The sequence below is a fragment of the Odontesthes bonariensis genome, chromosome 15 (assembly GCF_027942865.1).
Source record: "Odontesthes bonariensis isolate fOdoBon6 chromosome 15, fOdoBon6.hap1, whole genome shotgun sequence".
In the NCBI taxonomy this organism is placed as follows: Eukaryota; Metazoa; Chordata; class Actinopteri; order Atheriniformes; family Atherinopsidae; genus Odontesthes; species Odontesthes bonariensis.
The window spans coordinates 25,710,014-25,731,752 of NC_134520.1; the positions used below are offsets into that span (position 1 = coordinate 25,710,014).

General features: G+C 41.0%; 1 protein-coding gene across 2 annotated transcripts in view; it reads left to right on the top strand.

Moving 5' to 3' along the window:
* The window catches only part of nek7 (NIMA-related kinase 7), a 65,745-nt gene that overhangs the window by 17,982 nt on the left and 26,024 nt on the right, over positions 1 to 21,739 (top strand). The window contains exons 2-5 of one of the 2 annotated variants that reach the window (XM_075485703.1): positions 4,295 to 4,382; positions 12,437 to 12,577; positions 13,695 to 13,757; positions 17,357 to 17,467. In XM_075485703.1, coding sequence (XP_075341818.1) covers positions 4,323 to 4,382; positions 12,437 to 12,577; positions 13,695 to 13,757; positions 17,357 to 17,467 — 375 coding nt within the window. In that variant the 5' untranslated portion in view covers positions 4,295 to 4,322. The remainder of the gene's footprint in view (positions 1 to 4,294; positions 4,383 to 12,436; positions 12,578 to 13,694; positions 13,758 to 17,356; positions 17,468 to 21,739) is intronic. The other variant, XM_075485704.1, reaches the window with a different exon arrangement.

Genomic DNA, 21,739 nt, shown 5'->3' on the forward strand with positions numbered 1-21,739 from the left:
GTCCAAAAAGCAGAGGCTAATGCTGGGCCAAGTAGCAATAAAGTAATAAAAAAAAGATGGCTATAACTGTTTTTTTTTGTGCGATAAATGGAGGTTGATTTGTGTCCAGCAGGGTGGATTAGTTTCTAGGTATGTTTTTCAACATTGAAATCCATTGAAATGTGTGTTCGTGTGTTTAGAGCAATGAAAAACAAACTTTCCTGCGATTCCTCTGTGACACTAAAGCCTTCACTGAATTTATCAACCTCAATTGCACTGTACACCAAACTGCTAATACAAGATCAAGTCTCTTTTGGATACATACTTTTTACCAATCATTTAGTTGTTTCAGTGGGTTGTAAAGGGCTGGTTGTTGTACGGAACCTGTGTGTCATCCAAAAAGAGAGGTCCAAAAACTATATTTTAGATGAATATCATAACATGGAGATGAGAAATTAAGATATGTCTAAAGTAAGGGGAAATGGCAGATGGGCAAAGATGAAGTAGGCAGGAAGTGTTGAAAAAAGAGAATTTTCCCCAGAAATTGCTTAATCGTCATGTCTTATTTTGCCTCACTTAATTTCCTGTTTTCTGCCTCTATCATTTCATCACTTATCATCATCTCCATGTGATTACGACTACTGTGAGGATGTCGGCTGCAGTGTCAGACGGAGCACACTAAAAGCTTTCTTTCTTTGCACTGATCCAGTTCTTTTCTTCTTCTTAACCGTAATGCATCATTGAGAATCTAGATGACTGTACCTTTGATCTCAAAAGAACAACAATAATAATGAAGACTTGTGACCTGAGAAGAGCAACTAAATACATAAATAGGAAATAGATTTGACTTACTTTTACTCGCACACATCATCAGCACATCGAGAATCTACATATTTAGCATGCATTAAATTTCTACGGCACGTTAAACTATATTTGCAGCTTTCCTCACACCAGAGTTCCAAACGAGGCTCCTACATGCATCTATAAATAGTCGGGCATTTAACTTTTATCTGTTGCCAGCCGGCCATCGTTTCTGACCCACATGACCAAAATGGAGACAGAGTTTCCATTGCTTTTTGAGTCCATAATGTGTTTTGGAAGTCAGAATTCCCTTTTAAAATGGTTAAAGTGAGAACTTTTGGGGAAAACAGACCGTGAGACGAGCAGTTGTGACGGCTACTGTGGAGTGATGATTCTTGAGGAAGGGGGTTCGTTAGTTTGGGGTTAACTTGATGCAAGTTTAAAAACCTTTCTTTTTTTCTTTTTTTTTCTTTTTTTTTTTGCCTGTTTTTATTGTGACCGTGCCTCATTTGCTCCTTTTCTGATTGAGTTGGTTATGTTAATTGCTTTATTTCTGGATGTGTGTTTAATCTAACATGGCAGTCTTAATTGATCTCGTTAACATGGGATGTAGGAGGTGAAAGAACATCGGGGACCTCAGATGCCCGCTGGTTATTTTGACACTTAGACAGTCGGGAACACAGGAGGGCGAGGGAGAGGAGTAATGATGCCAGCCTCAGTCTAACAAAACACAAGGCTGAAGTGCAAGGAACCACAACAAGAGGCATGAAGGCCAGCTGACTTGCAAATCCCCTGTTACACTGGAATCCAAATGACAACAAGCATATCCTCATGTTTTTATTTTATTTATGTATTTTTAGGTTCTCTAAATGGGATCTGAATCCAAGTTAAAACAGTAGATCAACTAAAGAATAGAAAAAGGGATAAATTTCTCAAATGATTCAAAATGAAAGTAATTTGTTTTGATTAATTTCCAGTTCACTCTAACATTTAGCTTCCTGCTCCTGAACACTAAACAGCATAAGCTACATCAAGCACATTGCTGTTTAACATTGCATATGCCTCAAACTAAAGATATCTCTCTACAACAAATTTTTAACCATTATCTGCACGTATGACTATCGTTGTTACTGCCCATCAGTCAGAAAAGGCTTATAAGGTCATTTACAAACATTTCTGAGGTCATCGTTCTACTGTGGGGTTATTCACAAGAGGAAAACATTTGAAACGTTTTTAATCTTCTCACGGAGATGCATCCCAGTAAGTTGATCCGCAGGTCAGACTGGAACAATACCAATGGAACAATCCAAAATCCCAAGAGCTGCATCTCAAACACTACAGGCATCAGTCAGCACATTAATTGTTCAAGTCTCCAACAGTACCGTTTGAAAAAGACTGGATGAGTTTGGTTTGCTTGGAAGGATAAGGGTTGCTGGAGAAAGCCTCTTCTCTCAAAAAAGAACCTGGCAGCACAGCTTAGGTTTGTTGAGTTACATCTGAACAAACCACAAGACTTCTGGAACAGTGTTCTTTGGACAGATGAAACCAAAGTGGAGATGTTTGTTCATAATGCTCAAGCACTGTAGTGGAGAGGTGATGATGTGGGCTTGTTTTGTAGCCACAGGACCTGGGCACCTTGCAGTCATTGAGTAGAATGAATGTCTCCAAAGTATTTTAGAGTCCGATGTGAGGCAGTCTGTCTGACAGCTAAAGCTTCTCTGAAACTGGGTCATGCAGCAGGACAATGATCCCAAGAACAGGAGATCTAAAAACTGAAAAAGAAAAGAATCGAGATGTTACAGTGGCCCAGTTAATGTCCAAGTCTCGACTAGTAAAATCCTCCGCCTGAATCGCCTCTGTTGTGGAGCTGTGCTGCGTCTGCAGGTGGTTCTTCATCTCAGGTAGAGCTCATCACTGCTCACAGATTATCACCCAGACACATGCTCCAGTCTTTTTCACTCACAAATTCAAAAGTGAGCCGCACATATGCAGTGATACATGCAGAAGGGAATGCCTGCTTGAGCGAAGAGTGCATCTTGGATTTTAATTTAATCTCTTTCTTTCTTTTCTCTTTGTTTTGTGGCAACCAAACACACTGATTGATAAGGTGAACTGTAAACAGTAATCGACAACTTCTTTAAGTAACTCGTTATAACGTGGAGCCTTACTTGTTACTGCAAGGAAGTAATCTGAGTCCTCTACACTGGTTACTTCTGCGAACTAACCTTTAGTTTCGGATTACACTTAGAAATATGAGAGGATTTTCAACTGGCCTGGGCACGTTTCTCGCAACTGAGACGAGAGACGGTTGGTAATACGCAGACAAAAGAACTGCAGAGAGACTGCTGTCATCCCAGCAGGAGAACACTAAAGTGTCCAAGTGTTTGTGTGTGTGTGTGTGTGTTCTTTTTCCATCATGTCTTTTTTTGCGTATGGTTGTCCATTTTTGTTTCCATGCAGTTATTTATGTAAATTAGCCACTGAAAAGTGAAAACGATGGCAGAATCAGAGATCCTATAATAAGTATCTCAGTTTGTAGCCTGGCCATTTGTTGTGAAGCTGTAATAATTAGAATTTTCTTTCTTTTCACAGACTTTTATTTGCCTTTGTTCATGGCCTGTGCATAGAATTACTTTCCAGTTTTGTAGCATGTTTACGTTGTTTATTTCTACACAAGCACCCAATATGTGCGCATGTGTCCTTGCTTTGGTTTAACACATTAAAAAAAAAATCACACTTCATATATGTGTTAGCTTACAGATGACACATGGTTGTTGATGTGCATGCACTGCATCCTGTGTTATTCATGAGTATAACAGTGTTAATTGTTAGAATTTGGAACTATAGCATGTGCATTACATTGTGCTATGAAAATAATCCTGGAACACCTGTTTAATAAATAAAGAATCAGAAGGTAATTGCATATGTTAATTTAAATTTTTTTCGTCATACTTTTTTAAAACCATGTAAATGATTCATTCAGGTTAATTTCTTATTATGGCACCGGCTGCTTTAAGCGTGGTGATAAGATAAGCAACTGGTAGTAGGGAATCTTAAGCAGTTAGCTACCATCTAGGCTACATGCCAAGGCATGCAATTAAAGGAAACACACACATACACACCCACACACACACAGATCATTCACCTCTGTGTGACCTACATTTTCTCAGAGATGTAAAATTAAGTGGAATTGCTTGAGCATATAGCTAGTATGACTGGTAATTCCCAAGAAAGATTACCAGGAGGAAGGCCAGTAAAATACAGAGAAGTATGGCCTGTTGCAGTCTGCTAGGTCTGCTATGCTGCAACCAAAGAGGGACGTAGACAATGAGTGTCAAATCCACAAGCATGACGTGGGCTTCAGTTCTGCTGAAACTGAACACTGTGGAAGCAGTCGTTTCCTAGCTTAGTACAGAGCAGCACTGGATACTGTCTTGTATTTGTGTAGACTTTTAAAATTCTCTAGCACTTTTAAAGGAATGAAAAGCTAAGAGTTTTGTCTAATATTTTTCAGAGGTGTGCAGGATCAAGCTCCTAACACCATGGATATGGACACCCAGCCACAAGGCCAGCAAGCAGCCGTGCTAGTGTTTCAATCTCAGGTAACTCGTACACACATGAAAACAAGTCGAGCTGCTGAATAGCGCTGTGAAGTGCAGCGATATATAAAGTGAGATGTTGAAAATTCACCGAGTTCACAGATATTTTTAGGCCATTGTGAGCAGTGATTCTAGGGCTGCCATATGTCGCCACTAGATTCACACCACTGCATCCAAGTGAAGAAGAAGTTTATAGGCGTAGAGGAATAAATTTGCAACATTTCATGTCATGACAGCCAGTTTTTTTCCTCATTTTTTTGCTTTTTAATATGTATCTGCATGATGTAAAATCTTAAATATTAGAGACGAGGGGGAATTATTTACACTTTTTTACAGTTATTTACCAGCAACTTTTATAGAGGGTGGGTGAGATCCACATTTGAATTGCTGAAGTTATTAAAGTCAAGGGTTGAAAAAGGCGTCCATCTATTTAGGTGGCAGTGTGAGCACATGAGCTCAGTGATCCTCTCATTTTCCTGCTATTTAATGTTTTAGTAGCGCCAGTCATGTTTGTGCAAGCTGCCAAAGGCGCTGTGTAGGGCAGCATTCACAGATACTATTGCAACTGAATTTATAAATGGCATTTGCAACTATGTTACTAAACATTGTTTTGCGGTTTAATATTGCCCGTTGTCTTTCAGTGGAGTAGCATTCACAAACCCTAACTGTTGTTTAAAACTAGACTGGTGATATTAATGTGCCACTTTGCAGGGAAAATGAGACGAATATAGTGATTTTTGTCTCCCTACACTGGTCTTCTACAGAGTACATTAGAGGAAGGTTCAAACGTGTATTTGAAAAGATATTTAAGGTGACGTAACGACGCAGCTCTGTGGTGAGAAGCTTTGCTGCAGCGATTGTCTCAAAAGAACTGAAGTAAGGTTCATACAATGTGAAATAAGACATCTTAATTTTTCAGTTATCCCTGTATCAAAATTGACAACATCAGATATCTTCTCTTTAGATTGGGACCTGTTAATACAGGTAATCATCACTGAAACGGTAAACGCTTCACATCAGCAACATTCGTCCTGGCGTGTCACAGAAGTGTCTCAGTGGTGCTCTTCTGTACGCCCCTAACACAAACCTGCCCCTGCAAAGACGAGGTTGAATGGAGATTTGTTTGACCGGAGGGAAGCCAGGCGAATGAAAATGAGTTCCGATAATCCTTAAATCCGCTCCCAGTGTTAAAGGCTGTGTCATTAAGATTGGTCGCCTGTAAATAAACTAATGATTTGATGGAGATAATTGACTTCCATCATTCATTTGAAGCATTCCACCCTCTTTGTGTTTTGAAATGTAAATATCCTGTATTACCCTTTCTTTTCGGCATCAATCAACTGATGCCCTTCAGTCCAGTCATCCCACAGACCACTGTAGCCTGGGTGTGAGATAGACAGCAGCGAATGAATGTTTCTTGATCGTATTGATCAGAGCTCAGGAGGCTGACAGAACCTGGCCTCCCTCCATGCCTCTTTTTGTTCGATACACCTCAAGTTTGTTCTGTGCAGATCTGGTCATTGTTGGGTTTTAATACTGCCCTCCAACATCAGGCACATTGATTTCTTTACAGGAGGATGTTTTTGCCTCCATAAGTATTGAATAGACTTTAAACAAAGGGGAACATCCATGTGCCCCAGAGTAAATGTGGAATCTTTCTGAGGGGGGGGGGGGGACACACACACACAAACACTAAAAATAGTTGTGAACTTGAATGTGTTTTTTTCTTTTTCCCGTGCGTATGCAACAGTATAACAAGATTTAACACTGGAACTGCCAAGGGGGTCAATTTATTTTAAGATTTCTAATTGCAAAATTAAGTTTAATTGGGTTGCACACAGAATAAGTCAGATAAAAGCTCTAATAATTCATTTGACTTTGGCAACAGTCCCCCCACGTATGCACACCCCCCTGCACACACGCACACACACACACACAGACAGTGAATTTTCTACTGATCTCCCAACAGTTGTTTATGTGCTATTGTTCAGGCTTAATGATTTCTCTGGCTGGTTTTCAATCTATTTCTAGCAGTTTACATCAGTGTTAATTCCAAATTATAATTTTTTTCAGGAGGCATAGTGAACTTTCTGTGTTGCATCATGTTTTTTTTTTTTCCCCACTCACACAGAGCATTTTGAACTGATTTCACATTAAATGGAAGAGGGAGAGACAGAGACCGTAAGTTAGAGTATGTAGATGACTGTCTAACCAGCATCCAGATGGGTGTCTTTCAACAAGTCCTGTATCTATTTCACGCTTTCCAAAGGTTCAGTCTGCTTGGCAGCAAGGGGAAAAAAAAACAAAAAAAAAACAGCCTTCTCCTGGAGAAATCTGAATTGTATATGTGATGAAGGATACTCCGTATCGCTTGCGATAAATTTTTCTTGGTCCCGGAGGTATGATGCATATGCATTAGTTAAATGAGATGAGCTGGTAAGATGTGCATTTTTAATGGCGCATTTGCTCTTGAGTGAGTGGGAGGGTTGGCGAGGAGGCCCCCTCAGATCAGATTTTGATCGTCACTGCAGAGTTTGACAGACACCGATCTGTCTGGAAGCGCTGAGACAAGGCGGTGTGGTTGTGGAGCCGATTGAGAGGAGAAGAATGAGAAGCACCTTTGGGGTGAATCCTGCTGGTTTGACTGCCTGGCTCACTGGCTGACTGGCTGAGGATGAATATTGCATGGTGCCTGCTCAAGGGGGCTGGTGAAGATGGGAGTTATACCCCCACCCGTATCCCCTCTCGGCTGACAGTTGCTGTCTACGTCTCTCCTTGTACTCCTCTCTGTCTCTCTTGGATGGAATCCAAGCTAATTTGACAGATTTTATACCCTTTGAACACTGACTGCATAAATGTCCGTGCACTAAACTAAACTTGTTTTTGTTTAAACTAAACCTGTTTGTCTATCGTGAAAAAGCTCGAACAGTCTGAAAAATGACAACTTCTTCATCCCGTTTTGGTCAGTAAACAGTAGAGCTGCGTGATTTGTAGTTTGGAGTCCTGTCACGTTGTTACAGCTGATTAAATGTGAGCAGTTCCCATGTATCCAGTTGTGATTTTTGCTGTCCCAACAACAAGCAGAAAATTGGGTTTTATTGCTGGATTTGAACAATTTGAACATGGTGATAAATACCATTTAGTACACGTGGGGGTGAACATTCCCAGCTTTGTAATTGTAAATGTGTCTAACAGAGTAAATGTAGAGACAGCTAAATGAACACATTGCTGTCGTGTGGCCATTACGTTCACTTTTAAAATGACATCGGGGCTCATTTCTGTGGCTCCATGTTATTTCCCATGTGTCAGATTTCCCTCGTCTTTTCATTCTCTTGCAGTTAACTGTGCAATTCTTCTTAAGGACTCAGTTTCAGAAAAGCCCAGTTTGCAGGGGCCTAAGAATCACTGTGGGTAGATAGCTTTCAAATGTATCCTTCTTCTCGTGGATGTGCCCTGAGTCTCTCCCTCTCTGCATTCTTCTTGGTCTTTCGATAAGAGACAGCACCTCTCTGCTGCCGCTGGCCTTTGTGTGGCAGCCGTTGGCACAACTGGGCTGTCACATCACACCCTCTCCCCTCTGCTGCTTGTCCCTCTCCACCCCCACCCTACCCTATCTCCCTCTCTCTGTCTTCTGCATCCACTCTTCCACTCTCCATGTGTCTTGTCAGTTATGTTCGGCAATGGTGTCATTATTGGGCAGCCCGTATCACACTTCCTGCGATGAGCTGTCTGTCTGCTCCCTCTCTGTGTCTCGTGCCACTTTTCTCTTTTTCTTTATATCCCCCTGCTTGTGACTGGCCCATGGTGTTTGTGTGTCACCTTTACACCCAAGATGCGCTGTCCCTCATACATGTTTCCCATAATGCCTTGCACAACTGCCACTTTATCTTTATACCCTGCAGCTTGTACCCATCTCAAGTCAGAATGATGTGCTCACGTGGAACAGAAGAGAAATTAAACTCAAGAAAAAGTTTACAATCCTGTATTATGAAAACAAAAATTTTGGAAGCGATGGTTATCAGCTGACCTACCTGCTTCGTTATTAGGCCTCATCCTAGAGTTATTAAGGCGCACGATGGTTCAAGGACTTTACATGGCTGCACAGGCAGCAACATGTCCACAGCATGGAAATTCACTGTGATGCAAACAGAGCAATTTGCTCCTTTTAGGTTTTTATTTGCAATGAAATAAGTTTGCGTACACTGAGGACAGAATAAGAGAGCAGTGTTTCTACCCAAAGCAACAGGTAAACCCCACCTGCTGCACAGAAGCAAACTTTTCAGATCAATAACTTGTAAACAAAACGCTGTTTAAAAATAAACTGACTGCTGTCTAATAGTCCGTCTACAATGTCTGTCTGACATTGATGGCCATGAGACTAAAGCACATGGACTGCATACAAAGTTCTTTTCATAGGGATAATAAGTTCTTAAGCGTGAGGACCATAGGATATTTTTCTCCTATCCACCGCAGTTTCTGTGAATGGTCCAGAAAGTCCTCCCTCTTCTACTTTGATTGGCTAGTGTTTGTTATCTGGTTAAGGCTACCGTTGAAGGGTTGGTTAGATGGTTAGGGTTAACCTGTTAGCACAAGTGTATCTGAGCACATCAGCCAATCAGAGACGGACTAGAGGTGGGTTTCTGTTAAATAACATGTGCAGACAACAGTAGGCCTGAAAATAACAACAAAATACAGAGTAAGGAGTATTGTATTTTGTTCAGTATTTACCTGTCAATGTACCAGATAATCCTCCAAGATTTTGTTGCATTCAGGGCTGGTAAATTTCAGACGTTTCCTTTAATCTTTGAACTCCGCCAGCATCTCGAACCAACAGATGAAGCTTAAATCCTTAAAAAGGGCCATTCTGAATAACTCCCTCCACCCAATTTTATCCAGACTCTGACCCCTGCCTCATACAGGGTCATTCCTCTGTGACTTCCGCATATATCTCTCTGTGCGTGTGTGTGTGTGTGTGTGTGTGTGTGTGTGTTTGCGGGGCCCTTGTCTTTCAGCTGGGAGCTTCTGATTGTGTGACACCCATGTGCGGCAGATGAGACGGCCTGTCAGTCAGCTCTGGCCTGGCTGCCCTTTGAAGGCCAGGCCAGGGGGCGAAGAGGTGCCGCAAATGGCCTGTGAAGTTTACATACACTGCCCACTGCTAAACAGATTAGCTCTAATGAAGTGTCTAATGTCGGGGCCGCTGGCTGACATAATCCTGCCTGGCAGCTCGGCCCCTTGGCTGCCAGAAAAGCCGCCCTCCCTCCAGCCCTCTCTTCCGCCCTCGCATGGCCTCTGCTGCCACCCAGGGCGACTCCACACAGGGAGGTGCCCACTGTTAATCACGCTGGACAGTGTGCGATCTGACATGCAAATGTAGGTCATTGCATATGTAAATGTGTGATTACGAAGCCGGCATGCCAAGACACATTAGCAAGACTGTGCTCTCAGCAGGCGGTTGTCACAGCGCTTTAGAGGCTCATGCTAACATTTGTCAAGCTACCACGCAGCGAATGAAAGCAATGCCCTCTTGTCCGCTCTCTCACTCTTTCTTTCTCTCTTTCACTCATTGAATTTTATAAATCTTGAACCGTCCATCTTGCGTCCCTGAACAGCTACTTACTTCATATAATGAAAAGTGATCACCCAATGCGCTGCATCTTTGGTGTTCCACACTTTATAGATCCTTGTAGTTTTGATTTTTTCCTCCTCTTCAATGCATTTTGAATTCACAGTTAAACCCTCAGAGGAAGAGTATTTCTGTAGAATTATAGCCGTTTTGTCGATCTAATGTTGTGTTGAATAGGGGGTTGTGGAGCAGCGTGTCATGCTGGCTGTCAGTAGCTCTCACACAGCTTGGGATGATGGTGGTGTCATGCTGAAAAATGTGCACACCTCGGCGGTGTTAATTGGACAGGGCATCTGATTGGTTCACGCCTCTTCCTCTAACTGTCAGCTTTTTAAAAAAACAATGAAATGCTCAAATGGGCGCCTCCCGAGGTGTCCCGTACGGAGCAGCACTTCCTCTCACTGTCGGCGTGTGTACCTTTCCATTGGTTTATGTAATTATGACCTTTATTATTTACCAGAGTTTTAGTTTTGTTAGTATACAGACAATTCACTATTTTGCGATAGTGTTGCCTGCATTAAAAATATATACATTTTTTATGAAGCATGAACTTATGGTTGACCACTCATCATGAAAGGATTCTTAAATAATTGATATGTTTATCAAGGAAAATAGAAGACATGCTGATACCAGTTCCTTAAGGGTTGTTTATTTTGGATGTTTGGTCTGTCAACTCAACGTGATGCTTTGACTTTTTGTTGTTCTTCTTTTCTTGTAACTATTCATTAGTAGGTGAATTAAGATTGACTGCCTTCTTTTTTTTAGGGAGCCGGTTAAAGGAATCCCGTATAGGCTCCGATCTACACTCATGGTAACTTTGACAAAACGTGAAACGCCAGTGAAGCGAACAAATGTGATGACACTCCTCTTGCGTGTTTTATCGCTTAGGAGATTCATTTTTGACCTTCTTCCCTCTTCATCCTCCTTCCCTCTTTCGTAAGTCGCTTGCCCTTGAGCTGCTCCCATGGCCACGCTGGCAGAAGTGCTGGTGACATGTGGCATTCTGATATCTGTCACCTTCTGTTTTCTCCTGCCGACGCCTCTTACGAGTTAACCAAAAGGCTGGAAAGGTCACACAGTGTGTGTGTTTTTCATGCATTATGTCCAGGGGGCTCATTTTGGCTTATTTTTTAGTCTCCCCCCCCCAAATTGTGGATGTAAGTATCTCATTCTGCATAACGACTCATGTGGTGAGGCAAGGTGAGGAGTCCTTTAGTCTGTGGCCCTGTGCCAGACTGTCAGTGATATAACTTGGCAGATGAAGGATGAGGGCTCTGGATCCCTGTGAACTTGAAAACCTTGGATGGAAAGATTAGAAGCCTGCATTTATGTAAATTTTTATCTATCCCTGTTGAAAAGCTGTAGCTTTTCACCTTTGCCGGAGTGTTGTTTTATGTACAGAACAGCACCAATATCAAGCTAAAAAGGAGTTTATTAGCCTGCTATTGCAAGGTTTAATTGAATACATGGGAACATTATAAATGAACATACAAAATGTAGAAGAAACGGAAACAACACTTAACAACAGGTGCTAGTATGGCAAAGACTTTGGTAAAATGATACTTGCAGGTCCTGCATGACACTGTTCTGTATACAGTTGACATGGTAACAAACCGACTGGCAGCTTGTCAGTTCACACTTTTAAACTGAGCATGAAACATAGTTGAAGTAAAAGATTCTAGTTACTCCTTGTACACCAAAGCAAAACTTTAATCCCCCAAAATTGTGAAGCTGCGTAAGATGTAAAATAACAAAAAAGATGCAATGTTTTACACACCTCATGAACCAATGTTTTATTCATAATAGAAGGTAGACAATCTATCAGATGTACATTGTAATGTCCTCGGTTTCCAGAAATTTAGGAATTTCTTTTTAAAAGAAGAAACTGCTACACAGTGGTGGTAAACATGGACCTATGCCAAGTTTTTTGTGACGTGTTGCTGCCATTAGGATTTATTTCTCACTTTCAAGAATTATAATATGTTCTATGTTCTGTTGTACATAAGATATCAGTTCAAGAGATTTGCATGTCATTGGATTCTGTTGTTATCTACATTTGAAACAAAATTGGGTTAGTAGATGGCAGGAAATTTTCCTTGTTTTAGTGGAGTATATGCAGTCCTCAAGACCTTTCCCAGTATGACTCATCGGCACAGCACCAGTCAAATCATCAGCAGCCTAAAGCAGCCCCTCGGTGCAGCAAAAAAAAGAGAATCGCGGTTTTACAGGTTTCACCCACATCCTTCATCCCTCATCTTTTTCCTCTTTCAGAAATGCGATAGCTTCACCTTAATGACATATTCATGCTTACTGCAAAATTTCTGTAAATAATTCTTTTGTACTCCCGTCCAGAGTGTGTGTTTGTGTGCTCAAAAACTGTGAATATGTATTTGCATGTACATATTATGAGATGTTCTTTCCTTTCTTTCAGAAACCGTTGCAGCCAGATATGGGTCATAACTCGTTGGCTAACTTCCAGATTGAGAAAAAGATTGGACGTGGCCAATTCAGTGAGGTGTACCGGGCAAGGTACCTGTTAGACAACACGTCAGTGGCCCTGAAGAAAGTTCAGGTGAGACACAATAACTCTATATTTAATTACTGTGCTTCTGCTTCTGCTTTCTTTCTGTTAAAAGGGAGTTTTCTTTCTCATTGTTGCCTGGTCCATGCTCAGGAGAAAAGTTTTGATGAGATCTGTTGGTTTTCTTAACTACTTCACTTTTGATTTTACTAATGTGAATTTACGTGAGCATAACTGGCTTGAATGTCACTGTACATTTTAAAGTGTCTTGAGATAACATTTTGTTAAGCTCTATAAAGATAAAAGTTAATTAAATTGAATTTAGAGGATGATTAAGGGTACATTCATCTTGCCAAGTCTCAAGCAAAGCATCGCACTCTGCTGGAAGCTCTGAATGTGTTTTTATGTATGGCCATTATTAAAAAAAGAACAGCTTTGCAGAATATTTCTTCATTTAAAGATTAGTACAAGTGTATTTCTCTTTTTGAAAATATTTTTGTTGCTTTTCTTCCATTGGCTTTGGCAATAATTTGATTTACCAACAGACTTTTACAGGTCGTGCTGCAATAATAAGAGTGGTTAATATGTGATGAGAATCAGTGATGATAGTTTATCCATCCCATCCCATCCCAGGTCTCTGGGACTTCCATAATTGTTCCGCGCGACAAACTGTGTACAAAACTGTGTAATATGAACTTATCAGTATACTAAAAACCATTGAGGAGAATTTAATCGCTGTTATTTTCATCCACCAGTGAACCACATCCAAACACTTAACACTCTGAATTATCTGCATGCGAAGTGGAATATGACTGTTTAAGTGAAACTTTAGAATATGAATCTGCAGTTTTCTTTGTGAGTTTGCAGATACACGAACATACTTGCATTGTGCGCTGATGTACACACCCATAGACATGATTGTGCATGTATACAGATACACAAACCTCAAATACACCGTACACAGGGACATGTGCATGTTACTCAGATGTGAAACACCTGTACTCACTCCAGTGCCACCCTCCAGATAACAGCAACCATGTTCTGTTTTGTTTCCCACCCCTTCTTGTTTTTGTTTCTCTGCATCTATCCATCTTACAATTTTCTGAATATGGCATAACACCTCTCACTGTCCTCTCTCTCTCTCTCTCCCCTTTTGATCTCTTGATAGATATTCGACTTGATGGATGCCAAAGCTCGGCAAGATTGCATCAAAGAGATAGATCTCCTTAAGGTAAAGAACCAGAGACGAGGGAGACGGCGCCATGCGCTGTGCTCTGTTCTCTTAAGGTGCCTCAGCTGAGACCCACCACCACAGGAAAACAATTGATCTGCACCAGACAGCATGGTTTTGTGTGTTGTGTGTGTGCGTGCGTGTGCATTCCCTTGGATTGTTACAAACGCAGGGGGCTGTTGGAGTATTTGTGCACACAAATGAGAATGTGAATGAGTATGCATGTGTGACTGTACAGTATATGTGTGTTTCTTTCTCCTTGTGTCTCTGGATGAGTGGTTGTGTGTATGTGTGCACAGATTCAGCAGTGTTGCATCCCTCCAGGCTCATATTGGCTTCTTTTTTTTTTTTTAATGCCAGAAGAATTGTTTTATTTCTTATGTTCTTTTTTTTAATTTTTAATTTTTTTTTAAATCCTTTTCAAGTGTTTTAAGGTTTAAGTGAGGCAACAGTGCATCAGCAAGGAAATTAAGCAGCGTCTCTTATGTGTCTCTTCCCTTGCCCCCCCCCCAATGATGTAGTTTAATTTGTTAAACTACCTTTAACATGTGTCAGCTGCGCTGCTCTCAGACTCTAATGAACAAACTTATGACAGCTTCAATATTTCTGCCTGTCTGAAAGATTTTGCATAAGTGTCACAGTTCTGTTTGTTGTTGGACCTTGTGTAAGTGTGCATGCGTGCCTTTCTGCTAGTGTTTGCTTCCAAGCATCCTTTCTGCGTGCGAGTGAGTGCTCTGTAGGCAGTTTGTTCTCATCTGCACGGTTACATGTACACATTATGGATAAATGGGAAAAACAAGACCAATTAGTTTGTGCCACTCAAACAGTTCATCAAAGCTCCCAGGGCTCTGTGGACCAATCGGACAAGAAAGATACTCCGATGCAGACGGTACCCCATAGAGAGCAGATTGTTACAATGACAGAATGGGACAGCAGAGTTTGGCTGATTTGTATTTCTGATCTCCTTAGACGGGTCACGGCAGGGTCAAATGTCATGCTCTCCCAGCTCCTACATTTCTTTTTGTCTCTCCAACATATTGCCCTTCTTCCTCCATCACTCTCACGCTGTTTTCTTTTCAACTCTACTTGTTCCTATATCCTCTGCCTATGCCATTCTGGCCTGCTACTATGTTTTTGCATCCATCTCCTTTGTCTCCTCCCCAGGAGCTTTTTATTTCCGTCTTTTCATCCTCCAAGCTGATTGCCAGTGAACATAGAAGTTATGCTTGGCCTTGTACTGCCTAGCCAGATGGATAATAAAGAACTGAATGTGAGAAAGACAGTCCTTCTGCCTTATCTTCCGGTAGACAGGCCAACAGGAGACACAGCAAAATCAGGATAATGAGAGGCACACTGGCATGGGCCGCCTGGAATGACACACATAGTCACCCAAGATCACATACACACATTCTCGCTCACACACGTGCACTCAGTCATGGTCTTTCAACAGCATGCCTTTTTGTTTGTTTGTCTGTCTGTGTTTGTGTCTGCTCATTCATCTGTGTTTTCTTGCCTTGGCATGAGGATTTCAACTTGAGAATCTCACTTCTCACTTTTTTTTTTTGTCTAAATTCTCGTTGATGGGATGTTGCTGGAAGAAATATGTTTCCCCCTGCCAGTCTGCTAATTTTACCATTTTTGAAATCCCACAACTGAGTATTATTCCCACTTGTGTTTATAATCAAACCTGGACTGTTTTCTGACTAATGAGCGCTCTAATCAGCAGTAAAAAGCAGTGTTGATATCTGTTTGCTTTTCTGTATTTTGTGTGGTAAATGTGTGCGTTTGCGTGTGAACGCATGTCTGGGTTCTCCATCTGAATAGGATTTACAGACAAGACAGACCTGACAGTAAACAGCTTCATTTATCCTGATACAACAAATTCAGAAATTCCATGTTTAGGTCTCTTTATGAGCATTACACTCTTTAATATCAAAACTAATATCAAAAGTGTTTTTCTGATTTGTAGTAGTTAACAATTTCTAATGTAAATTATGTCATGCAACACAAGGTATTTATTTCTGCAGGATGGTGTAAATGGACTCTGCGTTTTTGATGTTGCTTGGAGCTTATGAACTTTAAAATGTATCTGGATATCTTTTCCATCATTGTTGTGGATATACATACCTGGCACAAAATTCCAAGAATAGTTATGTTGTAATATTAATTTACTGGCATGGGTAATTTTGTGCCATCAGATTGCATTGGTCTGTATATTTTTCTTCTTTGAAACACATCACCAGCTCAACAAATGTATCACATAGTCTTGCATGATTAAGTAATTACACACCCTGTTGGGTCTCAGCCAGCATGTGTAATTACATAATCATGCAAGACTCGATGCAATATTTCCCAATGAACGGTCGTTGTATTGCAGTAGGGTCCCATCCATCATTTACATAAACATCTGCATGTTAACATATCTTTTCATTCCTCCGTATCTCTTGCCTGAGGTCCAACTTGTGGAAGAGCAGTGGGTTGTAGCGGGGAGGGGGGGGGGGGTAGACTTGTCATCACTGCTTGGTTGTGCTACAGTGTGGAGCTGTGCTGAACTGCCACTCTGAGCCAAAAATACATCTGGCGAGAAAGGACAAGGGAGGGAGAAGGATAGATGGAGACATGAGGAGGGGAAAGAGAGGACGAATGAGGAAGAGGATTGTGGAGGGATGCAGAGATGGAGTCGAGAGTGTAGTGTACCGTAGTGTACTCTACTGTGCTCTCCTTTCCCCTCTTCTTGGCATCATCCAGAGCATGAACATTTCTTTAATCACAGCAGAGAAGGCATCGCAGAGCCGAGCGGAGGACGCATGTCACACCGCTCCGTCTGCTCACATCACGGCTCCAACTCTCCACATATCACCACCTCTCTGTTATCCCTCCCCCCCTTTTTCTAACTCAGCCTACCTTATCCCGTTCCTGTTCTTTTTCCAATCCCCGCCTTTGTTCTCTTTCCCTACCTCTTCATGTTGCCCTGTCGTCTTTCCTTTTCCTTGTCTGTGTCACTGTGTCATTTGTTTCTTTCCCTTCATCGCTCCTCTCTCCCTCCCCCCTTCTGTCTCTAGCTCTGGATGGAAAGAAACTTTTTGTTTACCACAGGGAATGCTGTTCCTGCCTTATTGACCAACCAACGGGAAGGAATCTCAGCTAGAGATGAGCCTGGGATGCTTGTTTTTTTCTGACTGCCAGCCATGTCAGCCTGTCAGGCGTGTGTGTGTATGTGTGTGCGCGTATGCGTATTTGTGTGTGTATGTGTCTCACACACGGGCTGTTGTCATCATAGACAAGGGTTTGTTGTGACATGTCACCCAGCTTTGTCACACTTGAGGACAAAACCATCTCATTAGGTCCACACGTAGCCAATATGTATTGTTCGTATGGTTTCAACCATTTTATTTTAATTGGCAGTAAAAGTACAGTGAACTGCACATGACATGAAACCTGTTATTTCCCAAACCTTATTTTGATAATAAAAAAGTGTAATGGCTCGCAAGAAGCTTGGGAATGTGATCAAGGATGCCCATAATGTGACAAGTGTCACCAGCATGTCCTCTCTTTCCTTCTTTTTCAGTGACATGTCGTCTTTTTTTTCTTTCCAACAGCAACTGAACCACCCCAACGTGATAAAGTATCATGCGTCTTTTATTGAGGACAATGAGTTGAACATAGTACTGGAGTTAGCAGATGCTGGGGATCTGTCTCGTATGATCAAGGTAAGGATCAGTTGTTTGGTGGTGAAATACTGTAAACACTTAGCCTGGGACACTTGAATGATACAGATTCAACGTACAGATTTTTGCTTTTTTTTTAGTTTTTTTTTTTCTACCATTCTAAACTATGGCACTTCAAGAGTGTTTAGTCATCACAGAGAGTATAAGCAGTGTTGTTTTTAACCAATTTAGACTACTTTTGTGGATTGTCTAAGGGATTCATATGTGATTTTAATGGAAGCCTGGACCTTTAGGATTTATATGAGACTAAATCATTGCCAATCTGACCTAGTGTCATGAAACTGGTGCACAAATGTTGCTGCACACAAGCAATAAAATGCCGAGGAGGCCTTTTATTACCGAAGGCATGACTGCAGGAGTCTTGTGGTTTGTGGTTGTTAGGATTTTGAGTGCTTGAACAGTTAGTCAACCCAAATCATCCCTCCCATACAGCAACCAAAAACCAACTAATATAAGGCCTTCGTCAACATCCTTTCATCTCAGTTGTATGTGTTTACATCTGCCAAGTCTGTGAAAGAGACGTTGTTAAAATCTCAAGCACTGATTAATGGTCATAAAGTTTTGCTTGTGTTGTGCGTAGGGGGTGATATAAGTGAGCTGATATTGAACCGAAATTCAATTGATTTAAACTCAAGTAACAGCGAGCTGTGATTTGTCGTGTTAGCTCATTATATTGTGGGAAAAATGTTCTTTTTTCAGGTAAATTGCTATTTTTAAAACTTTAAAACTTTGCTTTTGGTTGGGTCTTTTATTGGTTCTAACCAGGCAAATTAAAGTGCACTAATGTATAGTAGTGTTTTTATATATTTATATACATGTATTGTATGGCTTTGAGCCAAATGAATGTGTTGGGTTGATCAGTAAATCGCAGTATGGTAGGTTTTAAGTCAGAAATTTTGTTGAAATTGGACCAGAAGACAGAGTTATTCAACAGTGGTAGCAATTTTCTATCCTTGGCTCACCCTGTTTTTCATCTATGAGTTAGACCGAACCCCCAGTTATTATAAAAACCTGCCAGTGTAGCAAATTAGGAGTGTGCATGTAGAAAGCCTGGTCTTCTCCCATGCATAAATGATGCTGCAGCGTTGTATCGGTACAGCTCGACAAGCTGTTTGCAGTCATACTCAGCAGCTCCACATCTGCACAGTTCAGCACAGCAAATTAGGAGAGGCGAGGATTAGTTGTACAAGAGAGTGAACATGGCAGGCTGAACGCGCGTGCGCGCGCGCACACACACACATTTAACACATATAGACTACTTTGTAAGCAGAGAATGTGCAGACGCAACCATTGAAACACACGCAAATGTTATGAGTTGCATTTTACAGAGATGTAACATGGCAGCCTAAAGAGGTAAATTAACAAACCACTGTATGTCACCACCATCTTATCTAAGCCACCAAGGAGAATTTGAGCTGTGTCATATCCCTATGTCGACTCACAACACATTTGCATATACATGCCTCCTCTCTGCACTGTTTGTCTTATGCAGCTTTCTAAATGTATTGTTTTCCGGTGTAATAGGAGCAGGCCATAGATTTGTGTCAGGACTCAGCCAACTGTCCTTGGACAACAGTGCGCAGTGAACGCATTCATACAGTGTGCCATATGTAAAACAGAACCTCAGTGATGAATTCATTTAACATTTTTTATTCTTTTTGATTTCTCATCCTCCACATTTTTCCTTTTTCTCGCTTTTCCTCATTTTCTGTGACTCTCTGTCTCTGACCATCTCAGAATTCAAATGATATCAAATAGTTCTGGATTTGCATGCACTTACAGAATATTGCATGTGCAGTGTTTGCTGTTAAAGGCATAGGAAAGAGGGTGTTGGTGGGTGTCTGTGCTCCCCCATTGACATCAAACAGTCCTCTGATATGGAAATGGGAGGGCAAGGAAAGAATGGCTCTTCACTGAGGCTTTGTTTGGATGTAGGCCAAGGTCTATTCCTCCCTTTCTTCATCTATCTATCCATCTACAGTGCACAGTGAAAATGAGTACACCCCTGTTGAAAAGTAACATTTTGAACAATATTTTAATACACACACAAGTTATTCCCAAAACGTGCATAGAGTAAGTTTAATACAACATCTGTTCAGCTTACAACAGAAAAGAAAGGTCAATAATATAACTTAAATGACATATTTGTCCATTTTTGTGAAATTATGCTGGTGCAAAAGTGAGTACACCCCTATGTTAAACTCCCTGAGAATGGGCCGTGTTGGCCCGAAATGTCATGAAATGAAAAGGCATTAAAAGGGAGGTCATCGTTGTGCGTTTCATCCTTGCCTTACATTGAAATTTTACATTTTGAGTCTGCACCAGGCTAAAAGAGACGTGTGTGAGATTTGACTGAAATCCTATGGAGAGTATCATGATCTGCTTCAGTAGTCACAGTACATGTTGACAAGCATGTTTCTTTTGGTGAAATTCAGCTTCCTACTGTTGATGGCATCCATACAGCCCCAAACCATGTCACTCCCACTACTATGCTTGACTTTAAGCATGGGGCACTTTTCTTTGTACAAATCACTTTTTACCACCACACAGGCTTGACACCATCGAAAGCAAATTTGTTTATCATTGTCTCATCAGAGACAAACAAACTAAGGATATGGATTGCTGGAACCATGTCCTGTGATCTGATGACACCAAGATAAACAAATTTGCTTTCGATGGTGTCAAGCCTGTGTGGTGGTAAAAAGTGATTTGTACAAAGAAAAGTGCCCCATGCTTAAAGTCAAGCATAGTAGTGGGAGTGACATGGTTTGGGGCTGTATGGATGCCATCAACAGTAGGAAGCTGAATTTCACCAAAAGAAACATGCTTGTCAACATGTACTGTGACTACTGAAGCAGATCATGATACTCTCCATAGGATTTCAGTCAAATCTCACACACGTCTCTTTTAGCCTGGTGCAGACTCAAAATGTAAAATTTCAATGTAAGGCAAGGATGAAACGCACAACGATGACCTCCCTTTTAATGCCTTTTCATTTCATGACATTTCGGGCCAACACGGCCCATTCTCAGGGAGTTTAACATAGGGGTGTACTCACTTTTGCACCAGCATAATTTCACAAAAATGGACAAATATGTCATTTAAGTTATATTATTGACCTTTCTTTTCTGTTGTAAGCTGAACAGATGTTGTATTAAACTTACTCTATGCACGTTTTGGGAATAACTTGTGTGTGTATTAAAATATTGTTCAAAATGTTACTTTTCAACAGGGGTGTACTCATTTTCACTGTGCACTGTATCTCTATCCCTCTTTCTTTCATCTCTTTCTATATTTTGTATCTCTCACCGTCACCCTTTTAATATCCTTTACTGCTTCCAGTGTTAAAACTGTTTACTGTCTCTCAGAACTGAAAGAGTGCATTTACACGACTTCAGACTAAGGTTTTGGGATTCAGCCCATAACAAATGCATCATCTGACCATTCATAGGTCTTAAATTAAGAATATACAACTTCATTATGAGCAGCAACATGACTTATTGCATTGCGTCATTATTTATTCAACAAAAACTAAGCCCCAAACATTAACGCATCCATACTGCTTTCATAGGAATGATTAAGCTTCATTAACTGATCATCAGAAGATTTAATCACCCTAAAAGCAAAAATTCTTTTTAGTTGGCTGGTCTGGAGGGTCAGTTTACACAAATGTCAGGGAGGAAAGACATCAGCAGTGATGTTTGAGATACAATTGTTCCTGTCCATCAGTCTTGGAAGGGTTTCAAGGTCATTTCTAAACTATTCGTAGTCCATCAGTCAGCAGAGAGAAAGGTTATTCACAAGTGGAAAACATTCAAGACCGTTGTCAATCATCCCAGGAGTGGACGTCCCAGCAAGTCTCCCCCAAGGTCAGACCCGCACAGCGCTCAGACAAACTGCAAAAAACCCAAGAGCTTCATGTCAGACTCTAGCAGTCTGAGTTAGCATGTTAAATGTTTAAGTTCGTGACAGTATAATAAGAAAAAGACTGAACTGAAGTATGTCCTGTTTAGAAGGGTTGCAGGAGGGAAAGCTCTTTTCTTTAAAAAGACAACGGCAGCACAGCTCATGTTTGTAAAGTTGTGTGTGAACAAAGTACTACATTTATGTACAGTTTTCTTGGAACAGATGAGACCAAAGTGGAGATGTTTGGTCATATTGCACAACAGCATGTTTGGTGATTTATTTATTTATTTAAAAAAAAAAAAAAAAAAGGCAGCATATTGGCACAAACGCGTCATTCCAACTGACAAA